The 24,374-nt window shown below is 34.2% G+C and overlaps 1 protein-coding gene across 1 annotated transcript in view; it reads left to right on the top strand.

The window, feature by feature from the left end:
- HCN1 (hyperpolarization activated cyclic nucleotide gated potassium channel 1) overlaps nt 1-24,374 on the top strand; it is a gene marked incomplete at its 5' end in the record, with an annotated part of 379,261 nt that overhangs the window by 198,358 nt on the left and 156,529 nt on the right. The window contains one exon of the mRNA XM_077752889.1: nt 11,352-11,513. Coding sequence (XP_077609015.1) covers nt 11,352-11,513 — 162 coding nt within the window. The remainder of the gene's footprint in view (nt 1-11,351; nt 11,514-24,374) is intronic.

Below are 24,374 nucleotides of genomic sequence, written 5' to 3' on the forward strand. Positions count from 1 at the left end.
TCAGGTAGTCTGGCAAATATCTTGATGCCCTATTATCTGAACTGATGAAGCATTATAATGCATATGTGGTTCTGGAAAGTGTCCAGCTAGTGAGTCTGAAATCATGCCATTTTCCAATAGATCAAATCCTACTCAAATGTTTCCTGGGTTGCTAGTGATTTTGCCAACACTTGTTTATTTTTTAAGTTTCTTTCTGGGAGGTTGCAATAATACTATGTTTTTCTCACTTGCTGGGTTTCGTCAAACGGTCAAGTGTGTGGTTTCCTCACTAAGATTTGTGGCTGTATTTTATGGTTTCATACCCAATATCATGTCCTTAGCTATTTCTTTCAGAAGGCATTGCCAAGACAGTGACCCAGCACCATTTTTTTCTTCCAGGGGAACTCTGTCACAAATCCACTCAAGTAAATTAGTATTTTTAAGTTGACTGGCCCATCTGGTAGAGTAGCAAGATGACATGCCAATGCATGAGGTAATTCTTATAGCTCCTACTAAAAAATTATGAGGAAGCATTGTTTTTGTCTTAATGGATATTTCAGAAGCCAGCTTTTTTCCCTTGTCTTTTCTTTCAGCTTCTTTTGGAAAATGGCACAATGAGCTGGTTTGCACACAACCTTTCTGAACTGTGAATGCTGAGTGGGGCTAGTTGAGAATGACATCATGCAATTAATTTAAATATAACAACCCTCTATCATATTTTATTTTACCACATATTTACATTACCATTAGTTTTTATTATTATATTTTATTAGTTTTATAAGCAAAGGTTTAGGGAAATTACTAACATAAATCAGTGTTTCACCTCTGGTTTATCTTCCAATGTGTGTGTGTGTGTGTGTGTGTGTGTGTGTGTGTGTGTGTGAGATTGACTTCCTTGTGTTTTCACTTTTTAAAATTGTACTTTTTCATTTCTAATGTGTTTCGTTTTTTGTTTTTGTTTTTTTAATTTTTTGAGAGAGAGAGAGAGCAGGGGAAGGTCAAAGAGAGAGGGAGATACAAAATTTGAAGGCAGGTTCCAGGCTCTGAGCTAGCTGTCAGCACAGAGCCCGATGCCCCGATGCGGGGCTCAAACCCACAAACCGTGAGATCATGACCAAAGCCAAAGTCTGACGCTTAACCTACTGAGCCACCCAAGCACCCCTGTACTTTTTCATTTCCATAATAAAGGGTATTACGGAATTTCACACATCAGAATTCATTTCCTCCATCTTCTTTTTTTTTAGTTGAAAAGCTAAGGCAAATTTTTAGAAACTGATTAATGCAAAGATAGGACTAGAACTCTGGTTTCCTGGTTTCAAGTTATGCATTTCTTCAATAGACATATTTTTCAGTTCTTACATGGCAAAAAGTGTTTCTCAGTGTTTTTCTTCTGTTAGCTTTGTTATGTATCTTTAAGATTGGCAAAATAAAATAGTTCAAACTTCTGAAAAAAATGTATACCTAGCTAGCAGTTTGATGCTCCATGCAGAAATATATGTCCAAATTTTGACAATTTCCCCATACCACAAACACTAGAGTTTTTAGTATTTTAGGCCAAAATTTGGTTGAGGTACCAAACATTTATTATTACTTGACAATTTAACAAAGTTCATGAATGTGAAACCAAGACTATTGGAGTTGATTTTTTTCTCACAAAACGTATAGATGGAAGACATAATAATACATAATATCATATGGAGCATACTTAAAAATATATTTGCAAGAGACCACTAAAATATATGATGTTTTTATACATATCTCAGAGATAGTTAAATAGTATTTGATTAACTGAGGATTAGTATAAAGATTCTTTCTGGATGATATCTGAATGGAATAAAAATATATGTGACATTCTTACTTGCTAATTTCAAAGCAATTCAATAGCTACATATTGACTATGTAATATCAACAGGATATTGTCTGTAGGAAAACAATTTACAGAGTATATAAAATGTGTTTAAACATCCTCTGCTTTATTTGCTTTTATAGTTTAGTCACTAAAGTTTGTACACTGAAGTGGTCTTCTGTCTTAATCATTTAGATGTATTTTAAAATACAAAGTAGTGAGATGAATTCTCCAAAGTAAAATATCTTCTTACAAGAATTAAGTACATTTCTCCATTTCATTGTATGGTCTATTTTTTGTCCTTCCAAAAGCATGAGTCCATGTGATTTGTTTCATATGCTTAGGAAATGAACTGATAACAAAAACTAGACTAATTTTACTATTTGTAGCTCAAAAGGTAGAGACAACTAAATTTGTACTTATTGGAGCATGTAACATATACAAATCTGATGAGATTGCAGTTATACAAAAGAGAGAGTAAGCAAAAGATTGACCTGAAGCTATAAAGATAAAAATGAGACATTATTAGCATTATGGTATTTCTAAAATGAATTATTCCTCAGTTCTCTCTCAAGACCACAGTGTTATGGAAATATCATTTGAAATTCATTCACAAGAGCTACAGAAGTCAGTGAATGTTGCTAATGTGGTTATTAGTTTGATATTTCACCCTCTTTCTCTCCACACACACACACACACACACACACACACACTTTTATATCCACTTCTGATTTTTTTACTTGAATATTGTTTTTACTGTGTCCTAGACAATAAAAAGAGAATATTAATTTTTTATTTAAAAAATAAAATTTTCATTTTGAGTTTTCAAAATAAGAGTTGAAGTTTCTAAAAGAAATTTATTAAATTTCATTAAGTCAGTANCTCTCTCAGAAATAAATAAAACATTAAAAATAAGGTTTAAATGGTTTATAAAATGTATATTTTTATTTTCTTTAATTAAATATTCCAGTAGTTATATAATTTGCATACATTGTATACATTTACAGCCATTTGAAATTTGTAATAGAGAAATAGACAATGATCTTAAATTGTTTGTTTTTAATTAATTTCATTTTTTCCACAGTACTAATCCATCAAACTCTCTCCTTAATAGCATTTTCAATATTCATTTGTAATTTGATTTTACCAGTGTGTAAGCTACTTCCTAAAGTAAATTAAGCACATGGGGGCTATGCTTGTTCTTTTGTGTTTTCTAAGGCACAGTCCAATAAATAGATGTTCTGTTATACCACACAGTCCTAATATAAGTTAAAAGGTTGTACTCTTTCTTCCTGAAGAATTTTTAAAATGTGAGTGTAGGTTTATTCGGTTAACAAAATGTCACCTATCATAAGCATTTTTGTTTTAGACCTGTTCCCAATCGTCAGCTGATAATGACTTGAAATTCATAGGAGAATGAGTAAGCTTTGTAGAAATATTTATCTCCATTAGGTATTCTTTAGCACTGGCCCATTTATGAAAATTCATTGTTAGTTGAGTAACTTCTGTGGAAGAAAAATCATTTGCTGAGTGTCAACTCTATAGCATCAGACACTGTGTTTCCCAGTTTTCCCGTTGTGTATACCTTTTACAGTTTACACTGTAACTGTTTCCTATCATTGTTTTCTACCAAAATCTTCAAAGAATCATATTACAATATTTTACCATTTGTTTATGTTTCTTTAATAGTTCGTGTTGTTTGATTTTTCTCAGATAGTAAAGCTAAACAAAGAGCAATTTTGCATGAAGACATACTTTTTTAAATGTTTAGGTATATGAAATTTGAATCCTATATAAAAATATGTAGGATTATAAATGGATGATATACAATACACAGCAAATGAAAGCAGTGAAAATGTCATAGGGTTTAAGTAATAGTCAGTACAAAAGATAGTTAAGTAATGGGACAATTTATTAAAACAAAAATAAAATTGAATTTTTTATTTGAATTTTTTAAATGTTTATTTGTTTATTTTTGAGAGAGAGAGAGACGGACAGATAGAGACAGAGCACAAGCAGGGGAGGGACAGAGAGAGAGGGAGACACAGAATCCAAAGCAGGCTTCAAGCTCTAAGGTGTGAGCACAGATCCCATCGTGGGGCTCGAGCTCACAAACCACACAAACCATGAGATCATGACCTGAGCCAAAGTCAGACCCTTAACTGACTGAGCCACCCAGGCACCCTGAATGTTTTATCTTATACATACATATATGTTTATTAAAAAAGTGCATGGACATGACCAAAATAACACATGCATAGTCAACTATACTTTATGTCTTAATAGTCGTGATTGATAACTAGTACATTCTATTCTGTAAGTATATAGTTGTGATGATTGTGTCTTAGTACTATTTAGTCTTACTGCAGAGTCGTGATGAGACATAATTCCAGTGATATATCTGTGCCACTTCAAAAAAGAATGCTCAAATAGATGTATATTTTTTCTTAAGTTTCAATTTCCCATTTGGGAAAATGAAGTCAGCCTTAAATATCTGCACACTCCTTTCATCCATGGAGAAGGGGGAGGGGACAGAAGCACAGAGTAGCTATGACACATATGTCCTTCAGGAAATCAGATTTTGCACCAGATGGTAATTTGCACATGTAACCGAGAAAAGAAAATCACTTTACCCACTAAAGGTGGGTGAAGGCAGGCCAGTTCTCTCTGTCTCAAAATTCCAAGGAGAGTTTTTGTGAGAAGCCAAACTGAAAATAACATAAAGGAAAAAAATAGAAAGAAAGAAAGAATTAGGTAAATACCTAGAAAATGAAAATTCCTCTTCAATGTGAAATGTTTTTGAGGAAGTGAGAGATTTTATTATTTCTATATATTTGAGATAAAGCTTGTGAAGAAATTAACAGTTCTCAAGGAAAAAGTAATCAAGTAATTATAGTAATTTGATATTGCAATCACAGTCAAGCACATAAGCAGTAGGCTGTATTACATACATCTTGGGTCTTCTTAATTTCATTTTTATATCAATTCAGTTTTTTCTGTACTTTACCAGTGTGTGTCTGCAACAGCTCAGGGAGGTTTTCTCCATAAGCTGAGGAGCTGTGAACTAATTATTTAGGTTCCTGGAGGAGAAAAAAGTTTAGATTAATATTAAAAGGTTGGTAGAGATTCATGTTACATGAAGGGCACACCATCTTTTGATATTAGTCCATGGCCGGTAAGAAAAGCCACAGGTACTTGTGATACTTGTTTGTTTATTTGAACATATGAGGGGTCAGAGTGGAGGGGATTCAAACATAAGAATGTGTTTCCCCTGGAAAAGGTAAAATTTTAATCTGAAACTGAGTAGGATAGTCATGAGCTTTGCGCAAGATAGAAGATAGAAGGATCAGTGGTGTTAGGAATAAGGAAATGAACCAGACTATAGACCAAGGTCTCAAATAAGGTGGGCATTATTTATTTATTTTTTTTTAGTAGCCACAATTTAGCTTACTCTCCAGTGATCCTCAGCAGGTCAGGCATAGAAAGTAGCTGTTTTAATTAATCAGCAGTTGACATTTTGCAGAGAAAAGGCAATGGAAAAATACAGAGTTCTCTAATAAATGGAGATGTGCTGAGGGTGGAGATTGAGAGGTTATTATATGCAGAAATGAGGAAAAGTTATGAGTGGAATAGCCAAATGGAATGAGCACTAAAGAGAAGACTTTTTTTTTTTTTTTTTTTTTNCTGAAAGCAGCAAAGGAGAGCTGGGAAAATGAGGCCACAGCCATCAGAACCTAAGGCTTATGCAATACAAAAGAATTGAACCACCTCTGTTAGAGAAAGCTACCAGAGAAGCTGAGGCCTTGGGAGAGGGTGAGGGGGATCCCTATGTCTCAGGAAAAGCAGAGAAGGAGAGGAAGAATGTTACGAAGAGGCTGAGGGTATATGAGAGTTAACTGAGAATGAAGTTTTAGAAGGGACAGTGGAAAGTAAAATCCAGAAAGAAAGCACTCAACAGCATGAGAATTTGACAGTTAGTGAGTGAGGTGATGGAGTGAACTGCACTTTGACTGTTTGCAGAGACTGACATGAGAGGTCCAGATGGTTGGCTTTTCTGAAGGTGTGGACAGGCCATTCTGAGTGAGCTCCTAGGTAGAATAGAGAGAGCAGTCACTGGTCAGTGTTCAAAGAGATTACTGTGAAGTGTGCTCTTCTCTCAGAGATCATGTAAAACCTTCTGCACTTTGTACCTGAAGCATGGTAAGATAACCTGGATCATTTTCAAGCCAAGAATTATAGAAGGTGCAATAGGCCTTTTAAAATATTTACTAGAGCTATTACGTGTTGAATCCTGAATAGCATGTTAGTTGTGAAACAGACTGAGTTAGTAAATATTTGTTTTCTTATATTCTGTGCCAACATGGCATATAGACACTCCATATAAAAGATAATTCAATTTATGCAGGTGTGGATTTTAAAAAGAGACACAAAAGTATCCAGCCTTGTTTTGTTCCTTAAAAATAAGAATATCTTTTCTCAAAAGAACCATTTGTGACCTTTCTGATTCTCTTAATGTTACTTTGATAAAAATTTTAAAGGTATATTTGAAGTCTTGAATCACTATTGAGAACATAGAAGAAATCTAGACTTTAAATGATCCCTGTTCATGAAGCCAAAGACTAGGGACAGATCAATGCATACTATGAAAAGTCTTAAATTACTGTTGACAATCTGTGTGATTAGGTAAAACATAATACACCAAATACTTAAAGATAGTTAAGGCCCACTGATCATTATCTGGCTATTAGATTGAAAAAACCCTGAACCCAATATATCAAGAAAGTTGGGGACAGGGGCGTCTGGGTGGCTCAGTTAGTTAAGCATCTGACTTAAGCTCAGGTCATGATCTCGCGGTTCATGAGTTTGAGCCCTGCATCGGTCTCAGCACTGACACCTCAAAGCCTGAAGCCTGCTTTGGATTGTGTCTCCCTCTCTCTCTGCCCCTCCCATGCTCACGCTCTATCTGTCTGTCTGTATCTCTCTCTCAAAAATAAACATTAAGAAAGAATGTGGACATGTTTTGAAAGAACTCAGCAAATTTATAGGTATCTGCCATATAGCACAGTTTGGGATTTAACCTTTTGAAAACAAGATAGAATGTACAAAAAAAATCATGGTAAACAATTTTGCAAACATAAGGGCACAATTGGGGATTCTGAATCAAATTATCTAACTCAGAGCATTCTTCAATTTGGAGAATTAATTACCTATTCTGTCTGGAGTCATTAAACTCCAACTGGGCAGAATTCTAGAAATGCAATATTATAAAAATAATCCAATGAGAATTTGTGACCAGATCTTTCCTTTCATTGAAGTCACGTGAACAACATGATGTTCTGAGCTGGACAAGTGCGAAGCACAGTGCCTTCTACTGATATATTTTGTAGTCTAGTTTTTTTGTGAAGATAAAACTAAAGAGCTGCTTTAGAAACTTATCTTAATTATTTTTTTTTAGTTGACTCTTATAAGTACCACTTAGCAGCATATTGAGAGTAGGTCAGAGCAACCTGTCTTTCTGCTACCTGCATTGTGAGCACTCAAATCAGGTTTCAAGTCAAGTTAGATTACTTGGAAGGTAGAAAATAATAGAGTTTTCTTTTCTTAAATTCCCTGGTTTAAAATGGAAAAACAAAAGCTTTCTACTGTTAAGATCATAAGACGTTGTTTATGTTATTTTTGTTAAGCCCCTGCAGCATTCTCATTCATTCATTTAACAGTTTATTGAGTGTCATACATGGTCCCATTTTTCTGTGAAGTTGGGTTTGTGTGCAGTACATTTAGATAATTGATTTCGATGGGAGCTTATCACTTAAGGATATCTACCTTGTAAATGGAAAAAAGAACCCTGAGAATATGAATTAATCAGTGGTATCAGCTGTTTGATCAGGAATTTGAGTAAACATTTATCCTACAAGCTGCCCTTAGACAGTAAGAAGTTGTGGCTATTCATGAATTAGTTTAGATTTTTCCTTCTTTGCTTAATATGTCTATCTATAGATGAATGTGCTCCATGAGGGAATCATTTTCTTATTCCAAATCGTCTGTGAACAAGGTTTTAACAGAGCCTTCAATAGTCTCAGCAACCAGTCAATGAGTTGATTATGCCTGCCAGAGTGTACTAATTAATAAGAGCTCAAGAGATGATCACTTGGGGCCTGAGCACTCTACACATGCAGGTGTACATCAAAAGTAATGCTACATACATTATGGTGCTCTTTTGTTAGGTAGATAAATCAAGATGGAGATACATGGATTTGACTATTTGAAAATAGCCTCTGGGTATTGACCAGTGTCAAGACAGGCAACTTACTTATACCTCTTCCAGTTAGATTTTTCCAAAACGTCAAATTACTTCTGAACACAGAATGTTAAAGACCAAAAGGGAGGAAATTCATTTCAATGTATTGAGCATTGTCTATACAGCAGAGTTAGTTAGTATTTAAATCTAGTGCTAGTGCTGTATATTAATAGTAAGAGGTTGAAAATAGAAATGGAATAGAGAATAGGTTTAATTCCAGGGCTTATCTTGTTACAATAGGAGTCCGGTAATCCTATGGGAGCAAAACAAAACAAAACAATGTATTTCTAATATGTTATGAAAGACCTTATGTCACCATTAACTTCCTTTATGAAAATGGTAATTCTATTTCTCTGGAAACAATTCAGAAATAATAGCATTTTCTTAAAGGAATTGTTGAATTACAGCATGTGCTATTAATTACAATAAATAATCTCATAAAATCCCACAAAAAGAATCTAATTCCTTACAAAGAAAGTGGAAAAGCCGTAAAAGCCAGATGTATATAGATGGGACCTAGCTCCCTGTCACATCCCAGACTTCACTCGGAGGTCTCATAAGTACCTGTTTGCCCACATGCTTGTAATTTATAGACTTTGGCAGGGAGTTTCAGACATTGCTTACTTCAGATAATGAGGATGAAAGGTGATAAGTTCCTTGTTTGATCCAGAAGCTTATATTCTGCCACTTTACCCTATTTCACAGCAATGCAACACTTACCCAAAACCCATATTGAACAATTTTGTCAGGAAAAACTTAGATAAATATTTATGGGTTCTACTACTAATAAAACATGTTTAAATCCCTGTCGATTTTAATTTCCTACTTTAATACTAGAAAGTTTTTTTATTATGTTTTATTGTATTACTTCCAATGAGAAATTATTGATGAAATTTTTGGTAATTTTTGTATTTATAAGTTTAGTGACCAGAATGACCAGTGTCATTCCCAGTCAGAGGGAATGACATAGAAATGACATTTTTATGGGTTTGCCAAATATAAAACCAAATTAAAAAGTAAGTTAGAGGAAAATAAAATTCCTAATAATTTTAAATTCAATATTCTGTGAATAACTGTCTGAATATAAAAATAAATGATCTGTTGCCTTTAAAATCTAGGATCACAATCTCACTTTTAAAAGGAATTCAGAACAGTGTCTACATTCCCACGAAGAAAGTGAGAATTTCTCACTATAATTACTATGTCAAAAAGGAAGATTGTGGGGCACCTGGATGGCTCAGTTGGTTGTGTGTCTGACTTCAGCTCAGGTCATGATCTCACTCATGGGTTCGAGCCCCGTGTTGGGCTCTTTGCTGACAGCTAGCTCAGAGCCTGGAGCCTGTTTCAGATTCTGTGTCTCCCTCTCTCTCTGACCATCCCCTGCTCACGCTCTCTCTCTCTCTCTCTCTTATTCTTTCTCTCTCTCTCAGAAAAAAATTTATTTTTTTAAATTTTTTAAAAGGAAGATTGTTTAAAGAACGAATTAATGGCTAATAGAAGTGTATCAAAGTGAAAAACTAACTAAAAGACTGATTTGGTGATTTTATAAAAGCAAAATCCCAGCTCCTATCAAGTTACCTCTACATACATCAGTATGTATCTCTTAAGAATTATAGGCATTAACTTACAAAGATGTAGTTTCTAAATCAAAATACAAAATTTGTGGGATTTTTTTTCTCAGATAATTTTTTAATCCATGGTGTCCTTGTTACTTCAAAAATAGACCATTCTACTGGTGTATTATAAAAATGTGATTCTGAATACCTCAAGGTGTTGTTTGTTTGTGTACTTTGGCATACTTATTAATTTTATTAATTCAGTAGCTTTTTAACAATTAGGAAAAAAAAGTTTATTCTAGAATGTAGGTCTGCTCCCAAGTGGTTTTGTTATTCTAAAGTAGGTAAAATATAAGCAGAAATATTAGCAGTAGAGAGTGATATAATATGTGAGCTGCTAACTCTCAACAATAGCCAAAACATGGAAAGAGCCTAAGTGTCCATCAACTGACAAATGGATCAAGAAGATGTGGTTTATCTATACCATGGAATGCTACATGGCAATGAGAAAGAATGAAATCTGGCCATGTGTAGCAACATGGATGGACCTTGAGGGTGTTATGCTGAGCGAAATAAGTCAGGCAGAGAGGACAGATACCATTTGTTTGTATGTATTGGAGGATTAGGAGGAACTTAATGGAGGACCATGGAGGGAGAAGAAGGGGAAAAATAGTGGGAGAGAGGGAGGGAAGCAAACCATGAGAGACTCTTGAATGTTGAGAACAAACAGGGCAGATGGAGGTCGGGGGTGATGGGCATGGAGGGGGGCACTTGTTAGGATGAGCACTGGATGTTATATGGAAACCAACTTGACAATAAACTATTTAAAAATATACATATGAGCTGCTAAAGGAAGGATTCAGGTTCTAGTTTTATTTCTTGTAATAACTGGATGGATGAAAAGTTATAGACATCAAGTTATATGTAAGTTTACAATTCTAAAATTCTGATAGAGATCATTGATTTGTCATAATTTTTGTGCTTTCCAAAATAATCTTACCTGTCATAAATAGGAAAGATTCACAGGAAAGAGAGGTAACAATTTTAATTTTTTAAAAGTGAGACCCAATTGTTTTTTATCCAAGTTCAGACAACTTTTTATCTCAGAGGCCACTACTCATGTGCAATAAAAGAAGTACGTACATTCATATAGTTATAAAGTTCACTGCAGTTAAATCTCAGTATTATTTTATATTTTGAAATTAATCTATTTTTGCTACTGATTTTCAGTCATTGTGGTTTTGTTTGTTTTTTCGTCCTTCACCAAATACTTTCATTTAACAAGGGATTTGAAGCAGAGAAGAGGGTCAAATTTCGTAACTTTTTTAAAGCAGCGTTGCCAAAATGTGCAGAAGGACAGTAAGTGAAAATAATAGCCAAAGGAATATTTTATAAAACGTGACCCATGCATTTAATGTGTTTATGTTATCCCGGTGCTTTGTGGGGAACCCACAGTTGGTTGTAATTCTCAGAAAGCAGAGCACCAGGCCTCAAGGGAAAGATAAAGAAGTGTAATCTCTGTTTCTCTTTGTAAAATTTCTCCCCGTATTTTTATTACATCAGTACTTACACCGCATAAATGTCAGTGTCTACTGATATCGGTGCTGGTCTTCACTTTAAGGAAAAATGATGGTAAGAATTATAAGGATTGATTTTATATTTTGTTCCACAGATTTTCCACATGACGTATGACCTTGCCAGCGCAGTGGTGAGAATTTTTAACCTCATCGGCATGATGCTGCTCCTGTGTCACTGGGATGGTTGTCTTCAGTTCCTTGTCCCACTGCTGCAGGACTTCCCCCCGGACTGCTGGGTGTCTCTGAATGAAATGGTTGTAAGTAATTCGCTTCATCTTATACTCTACATATTCAGTTTTGCCAAAAAGTTCTAAGTGTTTATGCCAGAATGGTCTAATTTCTTCTCCGTAAATGTTTGGAGAAAACCTAATTTTGCTTTCGTGGATGTAAAATCAACTGTTCTCTTGCTTTTTCTACAACTAAGTGTCATTTACATGAAATGGCTCTGGGGATGTGTATGTTACAGGATCTATTTTTAGGTATTTTAGTCTGTGTATATGGAAGACATATTTTGATTCAAAGATACATGTATGCTCTCACATACATGTAATTGTGGTACAACGTTCTTCTAAAACTGCCTACTGCTTGGAATAACTCCGTTCTTTCAACTTAAGAATTTTGGCATTTACTTAAGCCATGCAACTCTAGGTGTTGTTAAAACGTACAGAGACTTGCACATCAATGTAGGCGCAATGAGATTAATATGATGTGCGTGATATTTCAGATAGTACTTTTTGCTAAGGAAGACAAGGAAAGCTTCATGGTAGAAGTAAAGCCTTTATTTATTTTTAATTTTTATTTTTTTTTAGTATAGACATGTTATATTAGTTTCAGGTGTACACTTTACCCTGAAAGATATATAAATATTTTAAAAGATGGTAAATATAAATTTGATTTATATAGTTAGGTATATTCACAGTCACATTTAATGTTAAGAACATGTGTTTTTTTTTTTAAAGATGCATTTTGATCTACATTGTACAACAGAAAGGAATTGAAACAGTAGTGAATATTTTTAATATATATTCACAAATATATTGATGTAAGTTCTCATATTTTCTGCATATATTGCATTTTAATTACATTAATTCAATAAATGTGGTTTAAGTTTCCTACACATTAGACTAGACTTAGATGTGACATTTCAAGGAAGATAAATTTTATGAGATTTTCACAAAACTTTAACTTTGGCAGATATCAAATACCCTCTTTTTTTTCCCTGAAGTGTTCCATATTAATTTCTGGGCTTATTATTGTAGAAATGATACGGACATCTTAAGGACATACATTTTTTTTTTCTTCTAATAACTTTAGCTCAGGGTTCGTATTTGAAGAAAAGAGGGATTTATATTGCATGTTAAGAAGTCTGGTCTTCTTTTCTTTCTTTTCTTTCTTCGTGCCTACCTATTTTCCTCCTTCCTTCCTGCCCTCCCTCTCCCTGCCTTCTTTATTCTTTTGTCTTTGTTTGAGACTTAATAATCACCCATATCTCTCCTTCCTTTCATTTGTATCTACTTAAATGTCACTGCCTCACAGAAGCCACTGAGTGACCACTCTGTCTAGTACATCACCCAACTGGTTTATATTTTATCTTAAAAAAATTTAGTCACACACACACACACACACACACACACACACACACACACGAGTTGTTTGTTACTTATATCCATCCATGTTCTGTACACAGAATGTTGGTTCCATTAGGTTTAAGAATTTGTCGGTTTTGGGGCGCCTGTGTGGCTCAGTTGGTTAAGTGTCCGACTTTGGCTCAGGTCACGATCACAGGGTTTGTGAGTTCGAGCCCCTCATCGGATTCTGTGTTGACAGCTCAGAGCCTGGAGCGTGTTTCAGATTCTGTGTCTCCCTCTCTCTGCCCTGCCCCCACTCGTGCTCTGTCTCTTCTGTCTCAATAATAAATAATACAAAACTTTTTAAAAAAATTGTCAGTTTTGTTCTGTACTTATGGTCAGTGCCTAGAGCAGTGCCCAATACAGTAATTTATTGTAATTTAGCTACTCATTATTGAAAGTTCATTGGAGAAATACTTAACTCTATTTTTGTTTCTGCACCTAAAAATTAAAGAAAGGCATTTGATCAGGTCACTTTTTGAATCTATGAAGTCTTCTTAGTTATAGATCGGTCTCATTGCTATTTATCACTGAAAGAATTATGAAGACATTTTTAAGATATTGGGGGGTGGGGAGAAAAAAGCAACAGCTCTTGTATTCTAGCTACTACTGAGCATAGTATAAAAACACTAATGCTACTACCAAGGGATGACCCTTCACTGGGGGTCATAGATAGATAGATAGATAGATAGATAGATAGATAGATATAGATAGATATAGATATAGATATAGATATAGATATAGATATAGATCTTGCTTACTGTATACAAGCCCGTGCTTTGAAATACACTTGTATTTGGTCCTCATAGCAACAGAATGAGGCAACAATTGTTACCCTCCATTTTACAGTCCAGAAACCTGGCATTTTTAGAGGTTAAGCTAAAGGTTAATAGATCAATGGAACCAAGATTAGAATGCCTGTCTATCAGACTTCGAATTTCTGTTCTAAAACACATTAGAATATCTTGTCATATAGATTGTAAAAAGATAGTTAGGAAAAGTAATTAAAAGAAATGAAACCTGCAGTAACACTGGTTGCAGTAGAAAGTCACTCAAAAGCCAGCATTTGAGCTCTGATACTAAACAAGACAAATATGAGATGTAGATATAGAAAAACAAAATCGCATTGGGAAGGCAGAAAATGACAAGCCAGATCAAGGTAGATGCAGACATGATTATTAGTCATTCTTGAGTATATGCTTGACAAATTCTACTATGACATTTGACACTGGTACTAAATAATTTATGATAAAGATTAGAGTGTTGGGCAGATTCCTTATACACTCCTTCTTTTTCATTGCATTCCTTAATGATTTAGAAACTTAAATATTATTTTCAATCCTCCTTAACCATATTTTCATTCAAATGTATACACTTATCTCTTTATATGTATTCTAAATCTTTCTTAATCAACATTTGTATTTATATCATTATCCTTATCTGTGTATCACTAGTTCATTACCTATAAATGTCCTGTAATGAGAAATTCAGAGTAATGCTGTAACTTCAGTATATTTATATTTTTATCTTAGCTTTCTGATCTGCAGTTCATTCTGTGGATGTAGTTTCAGTTCCTGTCAGCTAATTCCTTTGCAGTTCTTAAAAATTCCTCCTTGAAGGAATTCTTTAAAAGCTTATCACCAACCACATTGGGCTCCTTGATTGGTGAGATAGGAGATATTGACTTGCAAAATCCAACTTAACCAGGGATTTATCTTGCTCTGCGTTTATAATGTATCATTTTGTATTGAATATTTCATTCAAGATATATTTGAGTTATAGAATTCTGCCTAAATGCAAATCTTGAAATGGTCAGATAATATCTCATAAAATTAATTTTGAAAATCTTATAATTCTCATATTTTGTGATTATGTTTTTAAGCATAAAACTAAAATTATAAGCTCATTATTAAAGGGATTAGAGGTAATGGTGTTCGGTTTAAATTATAAAGTCATGAAATACTCATTTTAAAAATCTAAGAAGATAAAAACTATGATGCATTTGAATTTGCATATTAATTTTGACATAATTTAGGGAGTGACCTTACAGAATAAAGGATTTGCAGCTAAATAATGCATTCCTGTAGCAGAGTTTCTCTCTAACAGAAGTGTACAGGTTTATTCTTGGGGAGTCCACAGGTTTTCTCCCAGTGATTTGTAAATGTGTGGCTATATATTGGTGATCATGTAAAAGGTTACAAGGTAAATGTTTATGAATCTACAATCATCTGAATGCCCTAAATTTGGAATCTGGTTTTGCTTTTCTGTTGAAGTACATTGTACCATATAAAATAATGCTGGCTTATGGGCTTAATAATTAATGATCCATTTCTATCAAATGAAGGGTAAATGACATCATGTTAAATGCTGGACAAAATTTTCACCATAGCCAAATATGGAGAGATGGGTTCGAAAACTAAGTCACTCCTGGGGCACCTGAGTGGCTCACTCAGTTAAGCGTACGACTTCCGCTCAAGTCATGATTTCATGGCTTGTAGGTTCGAGCCCGCGTCTGGCTCTGTGCTGACAGCTCAGAGCCTGGAGCCTGCTTCAGATTCTGTGTCTCCCCCTCTCTGCCTCTTTCCCAGCTCACACTCTGTCTCTCTCTCTCTCAAAAATAAATAAACATTAAAAAAAAAAGAAAACTAAGTCACTCCTTACGTAGCATACAATTATATAATAGTGTGTGAAACTAATGTGCAAAAACTAGTGCCATAACAGCACTAAGTTTACATTGTATGCAACTGTTGGGTGTTAGCCAAACAACATTCATGCATCACAGTAAATTTACTTTAGGTATGTTTATTGATGCATTATTTTGTTAGTATTGATTTGTAAATTTATATTTTTTAACTTTATAACAATTATAAGAATAAGAAAATATCTAATTTTATTGTTATATTTGTTTGAGTAATATCATAATCAAAATAGTTTAAGCCAACTCATTTATTATATTGTTTATTATATGTTTCATTTATTTATTCTATCTTTTATTATATATATTGTATAATGTTTTATTTATTATAATGCTTATTATGATGTTTCATTTTGTTGTCATTTGAAGGAACATGTGCATTCCTCCTCTTGAGGGATGCTATTCTAGAAGTCAGACAGTATATATGTCTTCATCATTATTTGCATGCACCACAAATTCTATGCCAAGCTTGCATGTGTTGCTAAGTAAATATTAGCGGTATATACTAAAAAGGTAATTACCTAGAGTATGTGAAAATTATATGTAAAGGAGTTATTCTGCTATGCATTTTCAAATTCTTCCTTGGATAGTTTTTGCTTTAGTAATTTGTACATCAAATTATTTCTTCAAATATATATAATCATTTGACAATTAATGGACAATATAAACATACTCAAAATTCATGAAGTTTATATAATTATGTAACCATACTAAGAATATCAGAAAATAAGATCTAAGAAAATGTCCCAAAGGGTCTATTTAATACTATCTATGTGGAGAAAAGAAGAGATTTGATTGGAAAAATCTAGATTTCTACAGAATTTTATTTTTATTTAAGACTAGGTATCTCAAATTATTAGTGTGTTACTAATAACCAAATGGTCATACACTCCACGTTCTCTAGCTCCCTTCTTCTGATGGGGTCCTCTGCCAGTTATGGTCGGTGGGCTCTGAGTGGGAGTATCATATTTGACTCATATGTCTAAGCATTGAAAAGCTGGTTTGCAGCTCTCTAGTTCTGTTTTTTGTTTTTTTTTTCCTCCATGGGCATCCTTTTAATTTGCAGTCCACAACATAACATAACATAGCTTATCTTGACTCATTTAGACAACAGAATAGGGAGGGAAAAATCTGTGGGAAATGAATTTAGAGACACACATTCCACAATCTCTTCTACCATTAAAACCTCTAAGATCTTAGGCAAATCACACAACTTTCCTGAAATGAGTGTGTATTATTTATCCTTGCATTTAGGTAATTTATTGAGTACTTGCCTTGGGCCAGGCATTATATTAGGCACTGAACATACACTAGAGAATGAGACAGTTCCTGCCCTCATAGTGCTAACATTCATACAAGCTTTCATTCACTCTACTTCATTCTAGGTGCAGAAAACTATAGAGATTTAAATTTTTATTTTCTAATTTAAAGGAATAGAAAATTATGTGCAAAAACCCTTAAATGAATTTGAATTGAAGACTCTGAAATTTACACACTGCCCAAAGACTCCTAAACAAGGTGAAAGTGCTAGCTAGATTCGGCCCTCTTTCTTGCCAAGCTACGTACACTTGACAGTGCAGCCATTCTTACAAACCCCTTTTTTTGTTTTCCTAATTTAGCCACCCAGAAAACACTACTTTTTTTCTAACTCATGACAATGGTGTGGTAGTGGCAGCTTTGTGTGAATTTAGGTAAAGTCTATGAGAAGTATTGAAAAAAGGTGGAGAGAGACAGAATAGAGAGATGTTTATTTCGACCACTATCAGCTGGATTTGGATCCAGAACCTTTAACAGAGTGGGGACTGAGACAGGTCAGTCAGTTCTGTTTCAAAAACTGTAATGATCAAAATAAATGTGTGCTGGGGGGCCTTGGGTACAAAAAACTGTTTATTGTTATCTCCTATTTCAAGCAAATGATTGGGGAAAAAAAACAACAACAAAATTTATGTTTCTTTATATGCAAACCCCCATATACAAGTAGGACATTGAAACATGGGATGATATTATCTATTGATAGTCTAGCAAATGTATAAAGACAAAATTAAAATAGGTTCACTTTTTGTTTTACAAAGTCCAATTGACTATTAAATAATGATTGAAAGAATATAACCAAGATAATATAACAAAGAATTAAAAATATATCTCTCTTCTCTTGAAGTCTAACAATGTAGTTTAGATTTGAAATTCTATAAATTGGAAATTGTATTATTATGTTATTGACTTTTTAAATATATAATGTATTGCCTTAACAAAATTTTGTAAAAGTCCTAACAAAGGCAACTGATTTGCTGACAAGTCGCTATGTGGCTTTACCAGAAAAAAAATGCATTCATAGCTCCTATGAGTTATAATAACAAAGTAGGTCAGCAGCTTGCTGAGTGTTGTGATTCTCCTTTGCCATCCTATTTCTGCCTATTAGGAAAGCCAGCCTGGTGACTTTTCTCTATTGGATAGACACACGACCTAATCGCAAAAGGAAACAGTTCACATACTGCGTTCTTCCTTCTCAGACATGTATTTTTTTATGGGAATGAACATATGGAAATTAATTCTAATCTGGTGTTTTGTTTTCAAATGACAAACTTTACATTTCAGGAAAACTTTAAAATGAATTATAGTTCCATAATAGAGAAAAATAAAGAATATTACTTAAATTATATATTTTCTCTGACTACATTAAGTTTAATAAGACCAATCCATAACTTTGAAACATGGGTTTTTTTTTTCCTTGTATAGACTGTCTCTTAAATTTTAAGCAATGAATGGTTCGAAGAAACACCATTCACTAAATTACCTTATCTAACAAGAGACACCTATTAACATTGGGAAGAGAAACAAAATATCTTGCAGTACAGTATTTCCTCTAAGTATGAATATTAGGAAAACTTACATGAAGGGAGTACAAAAGTCCATGTATCAGATTATCTTATCTGTCCTGAATGATGTGAAAACATATTTGTTCCCATTTTACAGATGAAAAATCTAACTCAGAGAATTGTTACCTAGTTTAAATAAAGTCAGAGGCAGGCAATATGAAATCTCTATTTCCCTTTGAATTAATGCCAACCCTAACATAGCATTCTACTTCATGAACCCCAAAGAGTTTCAGCCATTATCAACTTTCAATTCATGTTTACAGAGAGCAACTATAAATTAGTGGTACCACTAGGAGAAATTGGAATATATATGAAAATATTTGAAAAACTCATTGTATTTTTTATGTGTATGTTGGTTAAGGTTTCTCCTTTTACTACTGCCATAAATCCAAAAGAATCTGGTAAAAAAATCCCACTTATTCTGAATTTCTCACATAGATTTCACATGAGAAATATTGTTTTAAATTGATGGAAGTTGGAATAAAATGGTAACATTGGTTTCACCCAGGGTATCGAGAGAATAACAGATGAATTATCTCTGTAGTATTAGCTCATGTACAGATATATGGACATCAGGTAGTTCATATGAATGTCCCCTCTGTCTAAAGAGACCCAAGTTATATTTCCCTCTTTTAAGGAAAAAAGAGACTTGCAGAGACCTGAATTACAGAGATTCAATCACCTGTATTCAAATAATTTTCAGGACAAGATATATAGTTACTTCCCAGAGTGGAGGGCTATCTACAAATTTCTGTTTTTGCATCCCATTTCATCTCCCCCCCCCCCACCTCTACCACTGACCTAAATATGCTTCCCCAGAATATGTTGCAGAATCAGAGGTGGCATGAAGAGAGCCACGTGATAAGTGAAGGATGTAAGAAAAGAATAGCAAGAACATTTTCTAAATCTTAGCATGAACATTTTCACAGTCCCATTATATACTCCATCATTTTTGAAAAGTATTTTGTTTTTAAAGATGCTATATATTCTGGGAATGAGTAATTCTATGAAAAAAATGAATTTGGCTCATGAATCTTTTGTTTATTTCGGTTATTTTACATATATCCTTACAACATTCCAATGAGCGTAGGCAATTTATCAGATAAAGTCTTAAAAATATGTACTAGAATCATTGGTTGGACTTCTCTATGCTTTCAGGTTATAGCAGTGCGTCCAATGTGACCAACATTTAAATACTCTTCTGGTATTACCAGCCAGGTGCCTCAGAAGTAGGGCCCCATTTAAGCAAGGGTTAGTTAACACCTGGCTTTGTTGTACAATCTGCTATCTCATGCATAGAGTTATGAGTGAATCCATCTGTGGACTGCAAACATTTCTTCTAATTGTATAAACATTTCTTCTAAGCTTGATAATGATGAAAAATTAGGAAACTTTGATAATTTGACATCATATTTTTGCAATTCATAAAATGATATATAACAATGAACCATAATATATTTTCCATATCCTGTTAGCATTTTCTAGAACATATCAACTTCAACAAAATTTTTCTCTAAGTATATTCTAAAGATAGGAATAAATATTAATTAAAATGTCCACTTATAATGTACACCAAAGTAATTTTTGTATATATACAGAGCATCTGTTAGCCTTTGCTATTGTGATCAGTGTAATAATCTAAGATCCTGCAAGTTAGGAAAGGACTTTCAGTAGAAAAATCTTTAATTTCAATTGTATTAGAATGAAGACATATTTCAATTAGACCATCTCAATTTGCCACAACTATGTGTTAGTCCTTTAGATTTTTTAAAAATATTATTGCATTTGTTCTAATATCAGCTATTGATTCATATTTTTAAAAATTTGTTAAATAAAATTATAAGATGATTGGGAAAAATACTATTTTAGGTGGTACCCATTACTAGTTCCCAATTGCTCCCAAACTAAAATTATAGCATTAATGCTCCATTAAATGATGGTTACATTCTTCTTTTTTTAATGTTTATTATTGAGAGAAACAGACAGAGTGCAAGTGGAGGAGAGGCAGAGAGAGAGGGAGACACAGAATCCGAAGCAGGCCCCAGGCTCTGAGCTGTCAGCACAGAGCCCGACATGGGGCTTGAACTCACGAACTGTGAGATCATAACCTGAGCTGACACTCAACTGACTGAGCCACTCAGGCACCCGTCTCCTTTTTTTTTTTTTTTTTCAACTTGAGAGAGAGAGAGAGAGCGAGAGAGAGAGAGAGCATGTATGCATGTAAGCAGTAGATGAGCAGAAAAAGAGAGAGAGAGAGAATCTTAAAAAGGGTCCAAGCTCAGTGTGGAGCCTGATGTCTGGCTTGATGCAGGGCTCTATCCCATGACCCTGAGATCATGACCAGAGTGGAAATCAACAGTTGGACACTTAACCCACTGAGCCACACAGGCATCCCAAATGATGGTTACATTCCATCTAGCAATTTCATAATTCTGCTCTCACCTTGGTCATCAATTCTTAAGGACAAAGATTTAAAAAAAGTTTGACATACTAAATATTAGGCAAATCAATTTAAGTTTGTATCGACATTTATGGAAACATTCTTCTGAGGGTAACTCCATTTCACTCATCATTGTTATTATTTCATTTCACTCATCATTGTTATTATTTTGTTATCTATAATTTGTTATCATTTAATCAGAAGATTAGAAGATTTAAAAAAGTTCTTTAGAAAGGTATGAAAAAAAGATTCAAACACATAGATTTCTATACATAGAAACATACAAACATGGAAACCATATACAGTACCGATCTGAATGCTGTTTACATATGAAAATTTATGAGAGTAACATGTTCTAATGTGTTCTAATGTATTTTTCAATCCTTTAGTTTATATCCTAATGCATTGTGTGAAAAGACATTGTAAGAGTGGTTTAATATTCTATGGGAATTAAGTGACCACAAAAGTTGAGAGAAAAACAAGAAGGATGATACATATATCTTTTTACAGAAGAATGAAAACAATGGAATTAGGAGATAGGAGTCAAATAGCTAATGCAATAAAGGTAGATTGCCTTTTCTTCTTCCAGCTGTGTTTCAACCATTCAGGCCATTTGGCATTTTGAGNAGCATACCCAAGAGAAAGGGGCAGACAGAAGAAGAGAGAGAGATAAAATCTTCTTTTTTTAATTTTTTAATGTCTTTATTTTATTTTCAGAGACAGAGACAGAGAGCAAACAGGAGAGGGGCAGAGAGAGAGAGAGAGAGACAGAACCTGAAACAGGCTCCTGGCTCTGAGCTGTCAGCACAGAGCCTGATGCAGGGCTCAAGCCCACGGGCTGTGAGATCATGACCTGAGCCGAAGTCGGATACTTAACCAACTGAGCCACCCAGGTGCCCAAGAGAGAGATAGAATCTCAAGCAGGCTCCATTCATAGCACAGAGCCTGATGCAGGGCTGGATCTCACAAGCCTGGGGTCATGACCTGAGCCAAAATCGAGAGTCCGACACTCAACCAACGGAGGCACCCCAGTGCCCCACTGAACTATATTCTTAGTAAGATCTTTTGTTTCTTATCTAGTCAGGAAACAATATGTTTATGGGTATGTTTCTGCCAACTTTTTTTCATAATGACCTATTATAATTTCTGTAATAGTTATAACTTCTAACACATATCCTAATATTTAGTACATGTAAATTAGGCATTATTATTAGTTGGTTCTTTATGCATTTTTGTGACATCCATTCACAATCGTGCTCAGCCAATTGTCTTTATTCAATCATGAATAAAGAGTGGATTATTTACTGTGTCATATTTTACAAAGCTTCTTTGCCTTTTAAAGGTAATTTACATACAAAAACCAATGTTATGAATATATTATGAGCAAAGAAGGAGACATTAAAAATATCTGCTCAAGGACAAATAGAATGTTAATGACAGAAGTGGATCTAGGACAGCAGTCTTCTTACTTATACTGTCCCTGATTTCCCATTAATGCAAGAATGAAGACTTGTAGAAACCTTAATAAAGAAATCATATGTCCAGATGATTAGTAAAATAGAAATCTCCTTCTCCTTTCTTGTTTTCATAATATAGAGCTTACCAAACCTTTCTTGAGGAAATAATTTGAAGGATAACCACAGAAAAGCCATGGATTTCCAGTATTCTACACAGAATGATATAAATTCTAAAATAAATTAGAAAATTTGGTGGGCTAAAATTTAGGGTTGAAGTATGACTCTTTGAAAGAAATTGACCTAATTGGACGTGTACCTGTGTCAAATAGGTGTACATCTACTAGAAATCTAGCGTTCTGGAGAAGACTGAAATGAAGAGTATAAAGAACACATTAATAGGGGCCTGGGTGTCTTAGTCAGTTAAGCGTCTGAGTCTTCATTTCAGCTCAGGTCATGATTTCGTGGTTTCTGATTTCAAGTCCCATGTTTGGCTCCACACTCTTAGTTCTCTGTTTCTCTGCCTGTCCCCCACCTCTCTCTCCCTCTTTCTCTCAAGATAAATAAATACACTTCAAAAAAAGAAAACATTAATAAAGAAATCTTATAAAAGGGCATACTAGAAGGTGCTAAACTAATTAAATTTGAGAGGATTCATGGCATACCATAGCGCTGGGGATGCATATCCCTGACTGAGGGATGCTCAGTCAGTCAAGCACCCAACTCTTGATTTTGGCTCAGGTTATGATCTCACGGTTCATGGGTTCCAGCCCCATATTGGGCTCTGTGATGATAGCATAGAGCCTGCTTGGGACTCTCTCTCTCTCCCTCTCTTACTGCCCCTCTGCTCATGCTCTCTCTCAGACTCTCAAAAATAAATAAACTTAAAAGATGTTTTAAGAAAAAGAATCTGAAAGAAAGTATGCAAGTAATCTTAAATGAAACAGGAGAAATGGTATTGTAAAGGGTTAAACATGGTCAGGCTCTGGAACAAGATTGCTTAGAGTCATCTGTTTCTCTCGTACTCACTAGCTGTGTGACCTTGGATACATAACTTAACCTATTTGTGCCTTAGTTTCTTCATCTGTAATGTAGGGATGATAATTATATTTACTTCATAAAGTTTTGAATTAAATGGAGGAGCTTATGCATGCCAAATATATAGAAGAGCTCTTATTACATTTCTGTGCTCAATACATATAAACTATTATTAATAGTTTCAGTTATGTATAAGCTAAAATTGAGTTTTCTTGCCTATAAATTTGTGCATAATTCTCCCATTTAAAAATGATTTGATGTAGCTTGAAATAGAAGTAGATATACCATACACCTACAAATATTAAAAGTCATAGAAAGAAAAAGTTTATAACACACAAGCCTTGCTAAAGAAATCAATAGAATTTGAATGTAACTTTGCTTTGCTTTTCCTACCTCCTACAGAATACTGAAGAAAATAGTTTCAACCCATTAGAGTAGTTATGTATAGCATTTAGAATGAAAGAAACATTAATGGCACTTAGTAATAGTTGGAACAAAGACTAGGAAATGGATAGACCCTTCCCTTGGGATCCATGGCATAATAATAAATGACAGAATGTAAGTGGAGTATTTTCAGTCTTGTTTAATAGCATATTTTGTGAAGGCAGAATATTTTTAAACTGAACAGACTGTAATAAACTCTAGGCTAATTGAACTCAGCATCACTATGTTGGTACTTTTAAACGAGCTCAATCCCCTGGCCCATGACAATTGTACCTTAAAATGGTGATATCTTGGGGAAGATATGGTGAACTGATTGCATAAGGTCTTTGATAAACCATGAAAATTGGAAAAGAACTGGTTGTCCATGCTATATATAAATAATGTGTAGATTTACAATGAGAAAATGAAGAAAGATGCTGCAAATTGCAACCTGATATGTTTGATGTTTTCTTTTAATTTTTAATGTTTATTTGTGAGAGAAAGAGAGACAGAGACAGAGATAGAACATGAGTGGGGGAGGAACAGAGAGAGAGGGAGAAACAG

Source organism: Crocuta crocuta, unplaced genomic scaffold, assembly GCF_008692635.1.
Source record: "Crocuta crocuta isolate KB4526 unplaced genomic scaffold, BGI_CrCroc_1.0 scaffold409, whole genome shotgun sequence".
NCBI classification, from domain to species: domain Eukaryota; kingdom Metazoa; phylum Chordata; class Mammalia; order Carnivora; family Hyaenidae; genus Crocuta; species Crocuta crocuta.